The following is an 18,613-nucleotide window of genomic DNA, read 5'->3' as shown; positions in this document are numbered from 1 at the left end:
GGAAGGTTGAGAACCACAGCCCTAAACCAAAAAGACAAGAAAAGTTTCAACTCTAGTACTCACTCCCAGTTCTATAATTAGCTATACACAGAGCCAAGATTAATAGTAAAAATCATGTAAGAAGCAGAATCTATTATTAAGGAGTTCAAGGACAAAAATGTTTTGAAATGGATTTTGGTACCAAGTACAATACTTGGTTTGATTGAACTATGGAATGGTATAGTATCTGGATTAGCTCCCAATAAAATGGTTTGGGAAAAATCTATTAAGCATAACCTTTATCCCTTATACCTTTTTGTATGCCATTTCAAAAAGCTTCAAAGACGCCTGCTGAAGAGAGGATGCTGCCTGCCTTATGTTTTCTCCTGTTTCACTGTCTTTTCGAGCCAGGAGCTCCCTCATTTTTGAAATCTCTTCTTTTAATTTGTTGCACTTGGAAAACAAAAAAAAATTTTTTTTTCAAAGCCTGCAATTCCATTACATATAAGAAACAACAACAACAAAAAAAAACTTCTAATGTGACTTCAGTAGAGAGCAATGAACTTCATCTGACATTGGTGACAATGCCTCCCAATTTCTTGCGACCTTAAAAACAGAACTCACCTCATCAGCGGGCAACTGGTCCTTGAATTCTTCCATCTTAGTTTCTGTGTCATGAATGATTCCTTCTGCCATGTTAACTGCTTCAACTCGTTCCTGAGGAATATTAGGAATTTGGTATGCATGAGATTTCCCAAATTAAAGTGTGTTAAATGCACACACCAGAAAAGACATTGTTACCTGATATATATAACCCATTACTGTTCTAATCATAGCAACCCTATAGGACAGAGTAGAATGGCTCAGCAGGGTTCCAAGGGCTGTAAACCTTTATGAAAGCAGAGCGCCTCAACTTTTCTCCAGAGAAAAGCTGGCAATTTTGAACTGACGCCCTCATGTACAAAGTGTAACTGTTTATTACAGTTACAGAGTCAAAGTAAGAAAGCCGAAAGAATTCTGTCAAACTATAATTTTGACAGGGGCAGAAATGAGAGGCATTCCAGCATAAGTTATAATCAGTTACTGGAGAGATTAAAGTCAGAGGTGAAGTTCAAATGACACACGTTCAAACTCAAGTTTTACAAAGATTAATGCAACAGCTGAAAAATACCTTCTTTCGCCGGTCTTCTTCTGCATACTTCTCTGCATTTTTAACCATATTTTCAATATCATCTTTGCTCAACCCACCAGAAGATTGGATCACAACTATAACAAAAAAAAAAACCCCACCATTTTTAAAATTACAAATGAACATGAAAGCAACTAAGGGCCTAAAAGTATAACAACTAACTTGTGTGACTACGGAAAGGGCTCCCTTGTTTTGAGGGAACAAACACATTAAAGTGCTTTTTTAAAAGGGGGCACTTTGCCCTGAGACTCAGGGAAAAAGATATGTACAACATAGAGACTTTAGTTCCCAACAAAGGAACACCAAGGCTCCTCACCTCACCCTTACTGTCAAACAGGAGGACTTACTCTGTTGCTCACGTCCTGTGCCCTTATCTTTGGCAGAAACATGTACAATCCCGTTGGCATCAATATCAAATGTGACTTCAATCTGAGGGACTCCACGAGGAGCTGGTGGAATTCCAATCTAAAATCCAAAAATATTCAAAATGAGGTCCACTCAGAGGGGTGCAGCACGACACATTTCCTGGAGTTACAGGAGCTCTCCAGTAATTTAAACGTACAAAACCCCCCAATTTTTTTTTTAAACATTTTATTAGGGGCTCATACAACTGTTATCCCAATCCATACACACATCAATTGTGTAAAGCCAAAACCCCAAATTATAAAGTGATAGCAGTAGTTTCATTACAGCTTGAGAAAAAAGGGTTCATACAAATGAAGACAGGCTAGCAAATAACCATATTGGCTGGCACGTACCAGTTTAAGAGCAAATTAACTATTCATGTATGTAAGAACTAATAGGCAATGCTGATTAGAAACCCAGAAAGATGTCTTTTAAATTATTAATGGAGAGAAATCAGGAATTCCTCTCAACTAGCAGTTTCTGAACCAACTTGAAAACAAACCTTTTACTGGGGGCTTTTACATCTTATCACACCCATACATTCATCCGTTGTGTCAAGTACATTTGTACATATGCTGCCATCATTTTCAAAGCATTTTCTTTCTACTTGAGCCCTTGATATCAGTGCCTCATTTTCCCCCCTCCACCATCATGAATCCTTGATAATTTATAAACTATTATTACGTACTGAAGATAAAACACTTGTGTACATCGAGTGGATTCACCAAGAGTGATAAGACAGACCACATCTTCAGCAATAACATCAGACAAAGGCCTTATTACTAAAATCTACAATACCTTTCAAGTTCACAATAAGAAAAAAAACTAACTGCCCACTAAGGAGGTGAGCAAAGGACCTGAACATAAGTTTCACAAGGGCAGAAATTCGAATGGCCAATAAACATGAGAAAATGTTCCTGTTCATTAGCCTAAGAGAAATGCAAATTAAAACTGAGATACTACCAAACACCCTCAAAGTGAACCAACTTCTTAAGTTCCTAGACAGCATGAAACAAGCAAGGTTTTCCAGTAAAGTCATTGGCAAATTACTCTATATACTTTCAAGAGACTAAGAAACAACATTCAGAATTCACAATACCTACCAAAGTGAACTGTCCAAGAAGTTTGTTATCCCCAGCCATCTCTCTCTCACCCTGGCACACTTTAATCTCCACCTGAGTTTGTCCATCAGCAGCTGTAGAAAATACCTGGGGAGGAACAAAACTTCCTGAGTTGGCACTGTGATTAAACAATCCTCTTTCTGCAGACAAAATGCAAGGCCAAAATAGAAATTCACATCCCAACCCCAACATTGGAAGGGTCCTAATGTACATTATGCTCAAAACAAAGGCTTTGAAGTCTTTACAGCATCGGCTCTCAACCTGGGGGTTGAATGACCACAGGAGTGGATTGATTCTTAACAGCAAAATTACAGTTATGAAGTAGCAATGAAAATAATTTTATGGTTGGGGAGTGACAACACGAGCAACTGTATAATTAGAATAAGAAAACATTATATTAGCTATTGTTCAGCCAAGCAAATGGAATTTACAAAGATTTAGCATTAGCAAGAGGCCTCAAAAGGAGCTAAAAACAAGATGCTTAACCATGATTATCTGAGGAAATAAGCCAGAGACAGGAAGATATATCTTGTGCTCAGTTAACAGAAAGTCACCACTATATATTTTTTCAGAATGATGTGTTGACATACATCATTGCACAAAAACAGTAGTAGAGGGGGTAAAGACTGGAAAGATCTAAAATTAACTTTTTAAATGAATACACCCCCAAACCGCCTCTAAATTGCCCTGATTGATCCCATTGGACCCTATCATTCAGGAACACTAACAAAAATGAAGTTTTCTGGCAAAGTTCATGAATATGACCGTGACCACATCCATCATGGAAACCAGTATTTATCAATGGTAAGGCAGGGAAGAGTGATTCTTACCTGGCTCTTTTTGGTTGGAATAGTGGTGTTCCTGTTGATAAGTTTGGTAAAGACACCGCCAAGAGTTTCAATACCCAGAGACAGGGGAGTGACATCCAGGAGTAGCACATCTGTGACATCACCAGCCAACACACCTCCCTGAATGGCAGCTCCAATGGCCACCGCCTCATCAGGATTGACAGCTTTACTTGGAGCTCGGCCAAAAAGATCCTGCACGGTCTGTTGAACCTGAGCACCAAGGAGAAAGAATCTGCCATGTCACACTGCTTTTTGCAAAGGGGAGAGAACATTCCTGTTACAATTTCCCCAGAAAATCACAGGGCAGGTGTTCTCGTTAATAACCTGATATATGCTATCATACTATAAAAGCTTCCAAAAGATACTAGAACAAAGAGGTGCTATTTGAATCTTTGTTCATATTTTCGTAGCACCTGTATTCCAAATTTAAGGAACTAGTCAGGACATCAACTCTAGGCTAAGACAATTAAGATTCAAGGAAATGCATCTTCAACAGATTCTGTGCTCAGTCATTTATTTTCTACACATCTGTCTTTTCAGAATGATGTGTTGATGTATCTGCATCACTGCACAAATCTTGAAGAGATGCAATTAGAAACCCTGGACAGTATATTGCAGACACATATCCAAAAGATACTCTAAGATAAGTATCAAGGTTTTAAGATATCTCTGATCTCCAACATTCTTTTCCTCTTAAACATTTTACAAGACTGATTAGGTTTAGGATTTGTGAGATGCAAAAGGGTTTTTTCCCCAGGTTGTCCCCACCATAATGTATGCCAAACCTAGGCAACAGCTTGCCAGCACATGGGAGGTCAGATGCTTACAGGTTATTGTCTGTCCCACCATAGGTGGGGCCCACTCCCTGCTGATAGGATAGTGGGATTGTTTCCCTGAAGGAGAGCCCAGAGACTAGGTCAAGCCAACTCAAGGAAGGTCAAGGTTAGGCTGCCATCTTGAATCTAGGATTGGCCCAGCTTGTCACTTATGTAGTCCCTCCCCTTTCTATTGAGTGTACACCCCTAGCTCACCCCCTTCTGTCACGTGTATGCCTATTGGACAGCTTTTTCCTGTTCGTATGTGGTTACCGGTAATCAGGGGAGCTTGCACGTCCTCTAAGTATATATGAGCTGTGATTGGAAATATACTCTCTAAATATACTCTCTCTCTGCATAGACCTGGCTGCTGCGATCACGGCTGTCCCGGAAGTGAGCCAGCCCTTTTTTCTGCTATGCCATGAATTCAATGGATTTATACCTTGGGCATCCTACTCATGCCACCAACAAGAATCACTTCGCCTATGTCGCTCTTGCTGACTTCTGCATCTTGCATGGCTTTTTGGCATGGTGCGATAGTTCTCCTGATTAGGTCGGCGACAATCCCCTCAAATTGAGCCCGAGTCAGCTTCATGTTCAGATGCTTGGGTCCAGAAGCATCCATTGTCAAATATGGCAAGTTGATGTCAGTCTGCAGAGGAAGCATTAAATTGTACCACAGTTAAGTTCCCTTATTTCAATTACATATAAAACCATGCATTAAAAACAAGACAGCTTGGATAGTCACAGACCCATTTTAAATGGAACAGCCACCAAGAAGCTGCTTAAAGCATAAGTTCTTATTAAAAGATTAAGAAAAATTAAAATTCCCCGAGTATGCTCAAAACAATCGTCACAGGAGTGAATCCTCATAATCTTTTGAGCTGACCCCCAACTTCACACTGAAATAAAACTAGCAACAAGGAAAGACTGAGGGGCCCATCATCTTTCTTCAGGGCATTTAAATGATAATGGTTTTTTCCCCTCTTCCTTATTTTCCCCCTTATGTTTTCTCTTTTTCAAATCATTTTATTGGGGGTGGTGGTGATATTGGTTATTGATAATATCCTTCTTTTGCAAAATGTTGTTTAAATGAGCGCTACCCAGTATTTTTGCTTCCAACTCAGTAGCCATTAGCAACAAATGGCTACGGAACCCCCAGAGTACTGTGGCTTTCTTGATGTGGTTCTTCTAGTTTTGTAGTCATTGTAACGTCTATCAAGTAACTGAGCTATTGAAGTGTGAGCATTTGTGGCCCATAACAAAGGTCTGGATAATTTTCTAATAATGTAAAATTCCCTTTGAACTTCCTCAATCCACAGCAGTAGGTATAATGTAATGACTGGCAGCGTTGAAGGGGCAGTGAATGAGACAGAATAGGCTAGCTGTGGATTATCTCCAGGCACTAAATCTGTCAACCAAGGAGTCAGTGTTGAACACCTTTGGGCCCAGACTTACTGGTGGAGTGGGTAATAGACAGGGCTATACTTGCCCAAGAATATAAAAAGTACCATGGACTGTCTGTAGAACAAACAAATCTGTCTTGGAATAAGTATGGCCAGAATGCTCTCTAGAGACAAACAATTTAGATGGTGAGATTTTTGTCACACATACTTTGGATATGTCTGCAGACACCAGTCCCTGAAGACAGACATCACACTTGGTAGAGGGGAAGCAGAGTAGAGGCAGGCCCTCAAGGAGATGGACTGACACAGTAGCAGCAGCAATGGGCTCAAACAAGAACTGTGAGCATGGCACAGGCCTGGACACTGTTTCATTCTGTTGTAGTCATTATGAGTTGGAACCGACTTGATGGCACCTCACACTAACACACACCACCAGCACCACACTTGCCCAAATATTGAAGAAGCCAAGACCCGGAAAAGTATGCCTGTGGGCAAGGCTGAGAAAAGGCCATGTCTAACAGAGGAACTATATTTTGTCCCTTATCATAAATTATAACCAGTTTACTTCCCCATAACCACAAGTATCGAGTTCTATGTGGCCACTGTAAAGGATTATTGAGCCATTTTTTTGCAACCACTGACTTAAGGTCTGTACAACTGAGAATGGTGAACATAATTCTCATGAACTTAAACTACCACTTGACTATCACAAACTGGGAATCGGGACTATAGAAAACCAACTCTAAACCACCAAAGACCTGTCCTGATTACAACCACCTTCCTTCTCCTTTAAAATCCAACCACTTTTCTTTTACTACTAGCCCCCACCCTCACCCCCACCCCCGGAGTCACCTGATATGCTACAATAACCTCCCAATGTCAACCTACCCTCAAAGGCTCTCTGCCATAGGATCACCCATCAAGCAGTTCTGAACGCCACCTTACAGAACTTTTCACAAATCAAAAGATTTCCATGTTTCTCTACCAACTTAAAATTTATCGGTGGGTTTGTACTTATCTCAGCAAACACCAAATCTAAAAGAAGCCCAAACCCCCATCTTCCATGCTTGCCTACCCCCTTCCTACACTTTGGCCACATTGACTGGCCCTCTTTTCAGGTGTTTTCCTTGTCAATCCAGAACCATAACATTTTGTCCCCTTTTATCTATATTTTTGGTCATTTCCTTATCCACAAATTACTCTAATATGAGGCAACTCGAAAAGTTCACTGAGGAAAGAACATTTTCACAGGAAAATTCATTTTATCTAATTTTTGAAGCCTCTTGTATATCAAATACCTAGCCAAGTCCCTGCTATAAGCATTTCTTTTGTAACATTTGTTAAATTACGAATAACTGCTACTTGTACAAAGCATGTTCTACAGATTAGTTTGGTAATCCTCACATCTGTTAAAAAACCACATTCACTTTGATAGGTAAATAGGCAAATATTAAATCACTCAAGGTCATAAAATACATGAGATATGAATCTGAATTCTAGCAATCTGTTGAGATCCCTGGTTGCGCTGCTGGGTAAGTGCTGAGACTGCGACCCATAGGTCAAAGGCTCAAACCCATCAACTACTCTGGAAGAGGCAGCTGCTACCTGCTCCCATAAAGATTTACCACCTCAGAAACCCTACTTAGGGATGCAGGGAGTCAGAATTGTCTAGATGGCAATATGTCTGGCTGCAGAGCATGCAGTTGGGCTTCCCCCTACTTGCTAATAACTAGGAAGCCAATTTTCAGCTCTTGACAGTTATGTGGTCTAGATATTTCATGCAAGTGGGCCCACAAAATACATCTCCTTTAGTGTCTCATTTAGCTTGGCATGTTTTCAAGATTCATCTACATCATTAGCATATCAGAACGTCATTTCTCTTTAAGGCTGAATAATATCCTACCGAGTGTATATACATTTCGTTTATCCATATTCTTTTATGTATGGCCCTGGGGTTTTCCTTCCTTTTCCTATTGTGACAATTTCTACAAAGAAAATTAGGGGGTATGCACCTGAGGTGCAGTTTGCACTCTGAATCTTTTTTTCATGGCTCATTGTAGATTTTATATTTAATATTTCATTGTACATTAATTGGGGGTTACATTTTGTATCATTAACATTGTATCCATCAGTTTTAACCAATAATCAAAACAAAACATTCAATAGTTCACTCTTAACTTGCTCCTTGATTTCTTTTCCCCACCCTCTTGTGGATTACTCTCCCTTTACTCAAGTGAACACCCATTCAGTCTAGCCAGGTGCTTATCTTCCTTCTCTCCCTTGCATTCTGAATCTTGGTAGTACACTGCTATTGGTTTGACATGTACTTACATAATTTTACTACTAGTGTCTATCTCTACAAACCACGTTCTAAGCTTCATATAGGAATTTTTCCTACAGCTTATTCTGTAATATGCAGACGACACAACCTTGCTGTGTCCTGGGGAGGGTGAGGGGATTGGAGGAGCAAACAATGAATGTGGGAGGGAAGAGAGAGCAAGAGAACTGACTATGATGTATATACAACTCTACTGTACCAAGAAAACAACTACATTTTAAAAAATCAAATTTGACCATGGGTGAAGGAGGAAGAATATTTGCTTAGGGAGCACTGAGTTTATGTTAATGGTAGTAGAATAATTTAGAAAGGATAGCAAAAGGCAGTGTAGTATTATACACGTATAAGTTCTGGAGAATATTTCATTGAGTAAATTTATGCCACAATTAAAAAATTACACTAATAATGAGTACAAGGACAGAGTAAATGTTTTATAATGATTGTATATGCTTGCATAACTCTTGATATTATTGAATTTGTGACATGGATGAAGTGCCAATAAAACGGTTTAAAAACAACATAAAATCCCTGTAACTGGACCAACAAGTAACATCATGAAAAACAGAGAATTTAAAGTTGTTCAAAAATTTCATCTTGCTTGTATCTACCATCAATGCTAATGGAAGTAGCAGCCAAGAGATCAAGCAATACATTGCATTAAGTAAATCTATTGTACAAGATTTCTTGTGGAAAGCATGGATGTTATTTTGAGGACTGAGGTGCTCCCGACCCAAGTCATGGTATATATTTTTTTAAATTAAAAGATCACTTTATTAGATAGGCAGAATAAACAATCGTAAACAAACGACCATTTTGCTCAGAAGCAACAAAGCCCACACAGAAGAAGCACATCAGCCTGCATGATCACGAGGTGCCAAAGGGATCAGTTATCAGGCATCGAAGAACAAAAAATCCTATCATTGTGTGCTCATCTCCCCGATACAATTGTTGAAGACAAAGCAAGTTCATAAGCAATTGTGGCGAAGAAAGCTGATGGTGCCCAGCTGTCAAAAGATATATAGTCTTATATAGAGTCTGGGGGTCTTAAAAGTTTGAAGGTAAACAAGCGGCCATCTACCTCAGAAGCAACAAAGCCCACATGGAAGAAGCACACCAGCCTGTGTAATCATGAAGTGAGGAAGGGATTAGGTTGTCAGGCACCAGACATCAAAGAACAACAACAAAAAATCACATCATTGTGAATGAGGGGCAGTGCGGAATGGGGACCCAAAGCCCATCGGTAGCCAACTGGACATCCCCTTAAAGAAGGGTTGCGGGAGATGAGCCAGTCAGGGTGCAGCGTAGCAACAATGAAACATACAACTTTCCTCTAGTTCCTAAATGCCCCACCCCGCCACTATCATGATCCCAATTCTACCTTACAAATCTGGCTAGACCAGAGGATATAGACTGGTACAGACAGGAACTGGAAACACAGGGAATCCAGGACAGATGATCCTTTCAGGACCAGTGGTGAGTGGTGATACCACGAGGGTGGAAGGAAGGTAGGGTAGAAAGGGGGAACAGATTACAAGGATGTACATATAACCTCCTCCCTGGGAGATGGACAACAGCAAAATGGGTGAAGGGAGACGTCAGACAGTGTAAGATATGACAAAAAAAAAAAGATATGACAAAATAATAATTTATAATTTTTCAAGGGTTCATGAGAGGGGGGAGTGGGGAGGGAGGAGAAAAATGAGGAGTTGATGCCAGGGGCTTAGGTGGAGAGCAAATGTTTTGAGAATGATGAGGGCAATGAATGTACAAATGTGCTTTGCACAACTGATGTATGTATGGATTGTGATAAGAGTTGTATGAGCCCCTAATAAAACAATTAAAAAAAAAAAACAATCTGGAGGACAAAACAACGGGGCGATGGTTGGGGGGGACGGGGGGACGACAACGACGGGGGCAACGTGGTAGAAGGGCAGACGGGGAAAGGAAGTGGGTGTTAACAAACCCAGGGACCAGGGAACAACAAGTGATCCAAAATGGATGGCAAGGAGGGTGTAGGCGGCCTGGTAGGCTTGATCAAGTGCAATGTAACCGAGAGGAAAACCAAATGAAGGCAGAACATGATAGTGGGACAAGGAGAAAGTAAAAGGAAATAGAAGAACTAGGAGGCAAAGGTCATTTAGAGGTCTAGATACAGGCATGTACATATGTAAATATATTTATATATAACAATGGGGAAATAGATCTAATGTGCATATATTCATAGGTTTAGTATTAACGTAACATATGGACATTGGGCTTCTACTCAAGAACTCCTTCAACGCAAGAACACTTTGTTCTATCAACCTGCATTCTATGATGTACACCTTCCTGACACGATTGCTGAAGACAAAGTGGGTACATAAGCAAATGTGCCAGGCTATCAAAAGATAATAGCATCTGGGGTCTTAAAGGCTTGAAGATAAACAAGCGGCCATCAGCTGAGAAGCATCAAAACGCACATGGATGAAGCACACCAGTCAATGTGATCACGAGCGTGTTGATGAGATCAGTTATTGGGCATCAAAGAACAAAAAATCTTATTGTGAATGAGGAGGCGTGCGGAGTAGAGACCCAAAGCCCATCTGTAGGCAACTGGACATCCCCTTACAAAAGGGTTACAGGGAGTGTGGTGGGAAGTCAGGTGCCCAGGCACTTCCCCCCCTGAGGGGGATCAGTTGCCAGGCTGCACTAGCCCTACTCCCTGCTGCTAGAAACAATGGGTTACCTCTCTCTGGAGCCTAAGGCCATTAGCTTGGTTCCTGTAGGAGGGGTCTGCACCCTACTGATAATGGTTCCTAGAGACCCAGAGACCACCCTCTCATTACTGTGTTACCCTATAGTGTAACCCCTACCTGTGATGTATGTTTCTACCTGTAATTAGTGGGCTGGCATGCCCCCAAAAGGTATATAGGCAGTGAGTCAGCAATATAGAGCTCTCGGACTCTGACCTCCTTGCTGCTCACTCCCCTCTCCTCTCTCCCTTGTTCCCTTGCCCTCCTTCCCTTCCTCCTCTCTCCAAGTGGACCACCAAGCTGGGCTGAAGTGAGCAATGCTAACATGTAATGTCTGACTGTATTATTGTAATATCTCTCATGCTCTCGATGACTTTAATACTTATATATCTCAACCGTACAACTGTGCATTACTGAACCCAGAAGTAGTATTACTAAACCCGCGACTAGCAGTGGGGGCAGGTCCCCCCACCTCCGTGCCACACTTTTACTACTACAAGGGAGATGAGCCAGCCAGTGTGCAGTGTAATAACGATGAAACATACAACTTTCCTCTAGTTCTTTGTTTCCTTCCCTCACTATCATGATCCCAATTCTACCTTAAAATCGGGCTAGACCAGAGGATGTACACTGGTAAAGATAAGAAACACAGGGAATCCCGGACAGATGAACCCCTCAGGACCAATTCATGAGGTGTTTGAAAAGTGAAGACAGTAGCAATTCTGAGCCTAAGTACTTCCAAGACAGTAATTTTAAATATTGCTAGACTATAGTTTTAAGGCAAAAAGGATATGCCCTATTATGTAGATGTCAATATAAACATTTAGCTCCAATAAAACAATTTGATTAGGGCAGTTAGAAATTTCAGCTCATTCATAAATATCACATGGCTCCTTTATTCACAATGACTTTTCCCACTAAGTAGCAAAAGACCAACATGACAGTACACTATTCAAATAGACTCAGAATGAAAATACTACCAGACTACCATCTCACCTGCACAGACGAGGAGAGTTCACACTTAGCCTTCTCAGCAGCTTCCCGCACTCTCTGAAGTGCCATGTTGTCTTTAGTCAAATCAACCCCTGACTACAGAGGAAAGATAATACAGGTATTAGGATCATGTAAACTTCCAGCAAGAAGTCAGACACCACAAAGTCTGTAGGGAAAGAGAATCTATTCTGAGAGGACTATCTGTGCCAGAATTTAGGAAGCCGAACTGTCGATTAGTTTTCTTCCTGCACTAGAATGCTAGTTCAGAAAAGTAGTTCCTAAAATTCCTTTTCCAATATCGTAAAACAAAATGCCACATACTTTTAACTATGTTTGTTCCCAAGGATAACCAGAATAGTTTAGTCAAACCATGAACTGGAAATGCAATAGAAGTCATTTTATTATGGAGTATAATTGTAAACAAACCAAACAGCAACCCAAACAAAGAAAATCTCAACACCCTAACATCTGTTCACTAACAGCAATGGTAACTAACCTCTCTCTTAAATTCCTTTACAATGTGTTGTAGCAGGGCCTGGTCAAAGTCTTCTCCACCCAAGAAAGTGTCTCCATTGGTGGATTTTACTTCAAATACTCCTTTCTGAATTTCCAAAATAGAAATATCAAAAGTTCCACCACCTAAATCATACACAGCAATACTAAAAGAGAAAGAAAACAAGGGCGGAGGCACATTAAGGAACAAAATCTACAAGATAAATGTCAATAACCAAAAGAACAAAAAGTTTAAGTAGCAATTGCAAAATTTTATGATGGCTCAAATCAATTAATAAGGCCCAAATTAGTAATCTGTAAACATACACACACACACACACACACACACACTCTCTCTCTCTCTCTCATCAGTACTTTTTAAAGGCTCAGTACTTAAAAATTAGGGAATGACCTAGAAATTAATGAAAAATAGACCACACAGCCCAAAGATCAAAGCAGTACATTTTCACTCTAGCTACAAAGCTGAAATAGTAATAAATCAAGATGAAAACATAGGGTAAGTTCAAGAGTCTATAAACTTAGTTTCATATATTCAAGTGGAATTCATTGCACAAACTTACATTTTATCTTCTGACTTATCTAGACCATAGGCCAGAGCGGCAGCAGTGGGTTCATTAATCACCCGGAGTACATTTAATCCAGATATCTGGCCAGCATCCTTAGTAGCCTATAGTAAACAGGGGGCAGTTGAAAAGCATTTTCTAGCCTTGTCTTCCAAGTAATATTAATTTTACTAATAAGAATACTAATTGACCTCACCTGTCTCTGAGAGTCATTGAAGTACGCTGGGACTGTGATGACAGCATTTTTGGCCGCATGCCCCAAGTAGTTTTCTGACAAAGGAAGAGGAATTAAAAAATTAGACAAAACCAAATGGTGGTACTCTATCAGTTAATGTACACAAGGAATTATGATTCTTGCCCTACAACTGTTAGTCACAGGCCACACTTTTTAAGCACATGACCCAATATGTAGAGATCTTGTATAAAAATACTAGTTGAAAACCCTAGATCTCATGTCATTTACATAAAAGTACACCAAACTACCAAATAGAAGCACATTCTCAAGAGAAATGCTTTCCACCACCAGTGACTCATTGTTAAGACTTCAAATAGCCACTAGCATCAAACCTCCGTTAAAGAGCTCTGGTGAAGCTGTCAGCTAAGTGATAGACTGTAACTCCAAGGTTGGTGGTTGTCATCTATCAGCTGCTCCTCAGGAGAAAGATAAGGTGGACCCAATAGGGACAAGAGATCACGTGTAAACTAGCTTTCAATACAGGACATGAACTATCTGCTAGAGACGGGGGGCTGGGGGGTAGGGTGGGAGAAAGCAAGGCACTATGAGGAAGATTTTAAAGACTGATTCAATCTGGAGGGAAAAGGCAGAAAAGCTTTGCCATTCTTAGGCGCTCTGTACAAAAGACTTATCTAAGGGACCCTGGGTATGGAAGCTAGTGATTTCAGAGGTATCACAGTTCCTTGAACATCCCCAGATGTAAACTTACCTGCAGTCTCCTTCATCTTCATCAACACAAATGCTCCAATCTGACTTGGAGAATAGAGTTTTCCATGAGCTTCAACCCAGGCATCACCATTGGAGGCACGGACAATTTTGAAGGGCACATTTTTACTGAAAGACAGAAAAAATTTATCAGTAATACTTGCCGGTGCATCCACCCATGGCAAGGTTATCATTAGTCATGAATGTCCAGGACCAATGAATAAGAGCTTTAGGATTTCATGTAACAAAAACCCTTAAGAGTGAAATCATTAATACATGCAAACACCCTAAAAAAACATAGCACTCTGCTGATGTCAGCTGACTTTAATCTAGCCACTAACCCATTGAGACCCTCTGCATGTTGCTAGTTCTGCACCTTCTAACAACACTTATAGCACAATCAGCTGGAGACAGGACTTTCAAAGGATGAAATAGGTGACAAGGTCTTTCTTCCTAGTCTTAGTGGGAAGCTCTGCCAAAAGTTGTTTAGCATCACAGGTACATTCAAGTTTCCATTTTCACAAAACAGGATTTGCACAATGATAAACTCTACTTATGCTTGTAGTGTATTTAATCAGGGAGAGAGGGGGAGGAGCAACCTTCCCAGCTTTTGTTTTTCTGGATAATTATTACATTCGATGGCACCTATATTACTAACCGCTTTACTTATAAGCTCAGCACCAATTTACACGACCTAGAATTGCCTAGTCAAATCTTGAAATGTTTATAGTAAAAACGTGTGAAGGTAGGCGTGAGTTTTTTTTTTAAAGCAGATAACCTTTGGCTCACCAGGATCCTGATTAAAGAGTTGAATGACTTGTGTGTGGCCCCTGCACAGACCTATTTGTAAGCTGTTTGCTACTACAGTACTTACATATCTTTCTGTACTTCAGAGTCATCATATCGGCGACCAATGAGACGCTTGGTGGCATAGAATGTGTTGTTTGGGTTAGTGACAGCTTGCCGCTTGGCTGGCATGCCAACAAGCCGCTCGCCATCTGCTGTAAAGGCCACAACTGAAGGTGTGGTTCTGGCACCTTCAGCATTCTCCAGCACCTAAAACTCCCAAGAAAAGACAGTGATGCTCCAGTCACCACTAATGTCTTTGCACCTAAGTTTGACAGAACTCGCGCCAAATTATAAAACAAACACCTGTAGACATTACTGCTTTATTGATCTAAGAATGCAAGCATCTACCAGTGGAAACAGATTAACTTCTAATAAGAACATATCTAGGATGAAGTCCATGATTTCCCTGGGACTCCATTTGCTTTAGGCTGTTTCTGCGCCTAGTTTGATTTTAGCATATTTAACACAAGCAAAACTGGAACAGGTCAAATCTACACAATGTAGTAAACCAGAATAGAAAAAATACAGGACGAAACCCTGGATGAAATTCTGAAGTGGTGTAATAGGCTTTTCTATAGAACGATGATGAGATTGGATTGTGGAGAGCAACACACATTTGAAGCTGCCTGGGTGGCAACCAACTTTGGGGACTCTAGCTTTAACTCTGCTTGTGCAGATTTGGTGGCTATGCATGTGTACACTGACCTTAGTCTGAGTGAGACCTTATAAGGTTCTAGCACAGTGTCATCCCATACTTCCCCCCATTCCAGTACATGCACATTATACAAATTTGGGTCCATTCTGGCCTTTATTGGCCATGACAGAAAAGGGCGGGGGCTATTCAAAAGCATGGTTAGTAGACCAGCCCTATACCAAGAGATACACAAGTTCTCTCATGAGAAGTATATTCAGCAATTATGCACAAAGAGTCACCTTAAAGATTTTTTAAGAACCTAAAAGCAGCTTTTAAAATTTAAGCCAGGGAGTTATCAGGTCTCATTCACGCTCACCTTGGCTTGTTTCCCTTCCATAACAGCCACACAGGAGTTGGTAGTACCCAAGTCAATACCAACAACTGCTCCCTTGATTGCTTCTGACCTGGAAGACATTTAAATCAAAGCTATGATTTAGTGTTGCGTGATCACACTAATAAGGGGGGGGGGCCTCATCAAAAAAAAAAAAAGTAGTCTTCAAAATCACTTAAGAAAATGTTTGATGTGGGAATTGACAGTAGCATATTATATTACCTATAAACATAAGGGCAGGGTGCCCTCATGGTGCAGTGGTTAAGCATTGGGTTTTGATCTACAAAACCACTACTCAGGAAAAAGGCAGGGCTTTCTACAAAACAGTTACAGTCTTAGAAACTCACAGGGGCAGCTAGATATACCTTGTCTTTTAGGATATCGCTGAGTCTGCATTGACTCCATGGCAGTGAAATAAATAAGAGACCCTGGTGGTATAGTGGGGTATATGCACTTGGTGGTGAACTGCAAAATCAGTGATTCAAATTCAGCAGCCACCCCTCAGGAAAACTCTAAGGCTGTCTGCTCCCAGAAAGCTGTACATCCTTGTAAACAATAGGAAGCAGTTACATTCAGCCTTACAGGATCACTGTTAAGTCTGACTCAAAAGGGAGTGGGTTTGGTTTGATAAAAAAGACACAGATGGGCAATATACTTTCCGGAGATAAAAGATTAATCACAAATCTAGGGCCACTACTGTGGTGTTCAATCTGTTATCTTTTAAAAGAAATGAAGTTACACTTACGCATAGTCCCGCCTCGAAACAATTCTAAAAGCCTCATGACTAAGGCCTTTCCAGTTATCCTAAAAAGGAAAATAAAATTACACCAGCCATTAACTAAGAAAACTGGGCTTGTTCCAATTATTTTTCTCGGGAACACTTGAAACTGATAATTTCATTCTGTTAACTGGCTAGAACGTATAATGCCTTGAGATGAGATGGTGTTTCATGTACAAGAGGCATTGTGGTACCAAGAACAAACACATTTTAATAAAATATTCCAGATAAGCCAGCATAAAGCTGTCCTGAGTTACAAGGTCTCTCAATTTCAAGACTGACATTCCCGACCAAGTATTTGTTTTCAGAGACTGTTCATGTTTAGCATCATTTCTGGCCTCTACCATCTATTAAGTCAGTAACACCTTATTCCCCAAGTTGTGACAATAATGTCTCTAGACATTGCCAAATGTTGTCTTGGCAGGTAAAATTGTCCTTGATTGTGAACTACTGCCACACAAAATACTTCTGAGGTACGTAACAATTTCCTTGTCAGATGGAGAAAAGTACACCTCTGTTCTAAATATGCATGTAATGCAGGTATAGGTATAGTTATTTAATACAGCTCCTGTGACCTTACTATTCTGGTTTAAATGGACTTCAATTATTAGTCCCATGGAGTTTTTTGGATTTTTTTAAAAAATCAATTCGGGATTGGCTTCCAACCCGGATGAAAGACATTCATTACAACCTACCCTCAGGCTACTTCAAACCTTCCTTGAAACTCACATGCAGAGCTACAATTCCGGTCTCACCAAGATAAATACTTGGCTTCAAATAATGATAAACCACTACATGGGCCTTTCCTGTATCTGCTTATTTGGCCTGCAATAGCAGACGAGGACAATCCTACACCAACGATTTGGGGACAATTCGACTTAATGGTTAGGTGCTTTTCTACGTTTCACGTTTCTCGGCACGCACTGTACTTCATAAAGGCCCTACATCTACGGTAAAGGGCAAATGTTCTTGCAACCTTAGGTGAAAAGGAAAACTTAGCAGCTCTCCCCCAAAGACCGCAGCCCTCCATCTCAAGGACAAATCTGCCTAAGCTGCTACAGAACGGATTGTCAGGACCACTACCCGTCTCCTCGTGGGAGGCCAGAACACGAGGGGTGTGACTCAGCAGGCCCAAGGCACGGAATGAATCCTCTACTAAAGCCTTGAACAGACAACGCTTAATACCGATGGCCCGTTATTTTCCTTTCCTCCTTGTTTCCTGACGGAGGGTTCTGACCTCCAAGGGCGCCGCCTGCCGCACCGAGGCCGCAGAACGTGAGCCCCTGCAGGAAGGCCCAGCAGTTCCTCACCTGGTGGCGGGCGACCGTGGAGCCCCGGGAGGTTGTGGCGCCGACCAGACGGGTGGCCGCAGCACGGCTGGCACTTATCATGGTGGCTAGATCGCAGGAATACCGGGCAGTAAACAGACCCTTGGACAGCCCGGAGCTGCGCGGCGCGGGAGTAACAGCGCTTCTGGAATGCTCCAACCACGTGGGCTAGGGGGCGGAGATTAGTCACCCCGACTCGTAGGCCCACTCTTCCGGCGAGACGCCTCCGGCCCTGCCTGAACAGCGACTACGTAAGCTGCGCTCGCGAAGTCACGGCGTACAGATAATGTAATCCGCAGCACGACGGCTGGAAAGAGCGTCCTTCCATTCTGGTCGCGGCAGGTATGGGCTCATTGAAAGACGCCTGGGCTAAGAGGTAATATGAAGGCAGCACTTTGGGCAACTCTGGTCCTTCGTGGCGGAAATACTCAAGGTCACACGGGATAAAGCGAGACCTTATTACAGTGTCTTGCGTCAAGTACGTGGGAGGCGGAGCCTATTGCGCCTGCGTAGCTGGCTTCTTGGTGATGGCCTGAAGCGCATGTGCGCAGGGAGTATTGGGAAACGGGGGCGGAGACCTCCTGGGGCGCTCATTGGATGCTTCTGCACACGCCGGTTTGGCCCGAGAATTCCCCGAGTGAGCTCGGGCGCGTACACGATTCGCGCGCGCGGATCTTTTACACCGTTCTTGCGCCTCGTGATGGGCGCCATTTTGTCCCGAGTTTTAATTCAGTATGAACCCTAGATTTAGAATCTTTGTGGCCCATTCCTTGTTTTTCGTCTGCCTATTG

General features: G+C 41.5%; 1 protein-coding gene and 2 non-coding genes across 3 annotated transcripts in view; all 3 read right to left on the bottom strand.

Annotated features, from left to right (window-relative positions):
- Nucleotides 1-17,976, bottom strand: part of HSPA9 (heat shock protein family A (Hsp70) member 9) — a 19,051-nt gene extending 1,075 nt beyond the window's left edge. The window contains exons 1-16 of the mRNA XM_004696646.2: nucleotides 17,805-17,976; nucleotides 16,462-16,520; nucleotides 15,702-15,789; nucleotides 14,717-14,898; nucleotides 13,847-13,971; nucleotides 13,099-13,172; nucleotides 12,900-13,006; nucleotides 12,323-12,485; nucleotides 11,830-11,922; nucleotides 4,800-5,009; nucleotides 3,525-3,752; nucleotides 2,677-2,781; nucleotides 1,516-1,633; nucleotides 1,151-1,245; nucleotides 604-696; nucleotides 292-432 (exon numbers count right to left, since the gene is read on the bottom strand). Of these exons, the coding sequence (XP_004696703.1) occupies nucleotides 292-432; nucleotides 604-696; nucleotides 1,151-1,245; nucleotides 1,516-1,633; nucleotides 2,677-2,781; nucleotides 3,525-3,752; nucleotides 4,800-5,009; nucleotides 11,830-11,922; nucleotides 12,323-12,485; nucleotides 12,900-13,006; nucleotides 13,099-13,172; nucleotides 13,847-13,971; nucleotides 14,717-14,898; nucleotides 15,702-15,789; nucleotides 16,462-16,520; nucleotides 17,805-17,885 (1,962 nt within the window). The 5' untranslated portion in view covers nucleotides 17,886-17,976. The remainder of the gene's footprint in view (nucleotides 1-291; nucleotides 433-603; nucleotides 697-1,150; nucleotides 1,246-1,515; nucleotides 1,634-2,676; nucleotides 2,782-3,524; nucleotides 3,753-4,799; nucleotides 5,010-11,829; nucleotides 11,923-12,322; nucleotides 12,486-12,899; nucleotides 13,007-13,098; nucleotides 13,173-13,846; nucleotides 13,972-14,716; nucleotides 14,899-15,701; nucleotides 15,790-16,461; nucleotides 16,521-17,804) is intronic.
- Nucleotides 3,225-3,294, bottom strand: LOC115873865. Its single transcript, XR_004048643.1, has one exon. It is a non-coding gene; the product is annotated as a small nucleolar RNA SNORD63 (small nucleolar RNA).
- Nucleotides 4,043-4,114, bottom strand: LOC115873864. The gene has a single exon (XR_004048642.1). It is a non-coding gene; the product is annotated as a small nucleolar RNA SNORD63 (small nucleolar RNA).
- Nucleotides 17,977-18,613: the final 637 nt, after the last annotated feature.

The sequence above is a fragment of the Echinops telfairi genome, unplaced genomic scaffold (genome assembly GCF_000313985.2).
Source record: "Echinops telfairi isolate 266 unplaced genomic scaffold, ASM31398v2 ScPeMD7_7469;HRSCAF=8507_1, whole genome shotgun sequence".
Classification (NCBI taxonomy): Eukaryota; Metazoa; Chordata; class Mammalia; order Afrosoricida; family Tenrecidae; genus Echinops; species Echinops telfairi.
The sequence above is the reverse complement of the archived record's forward strand: the minus strand, read 5'-3'. Positions and strand labels throughout refer to the sequence as shown.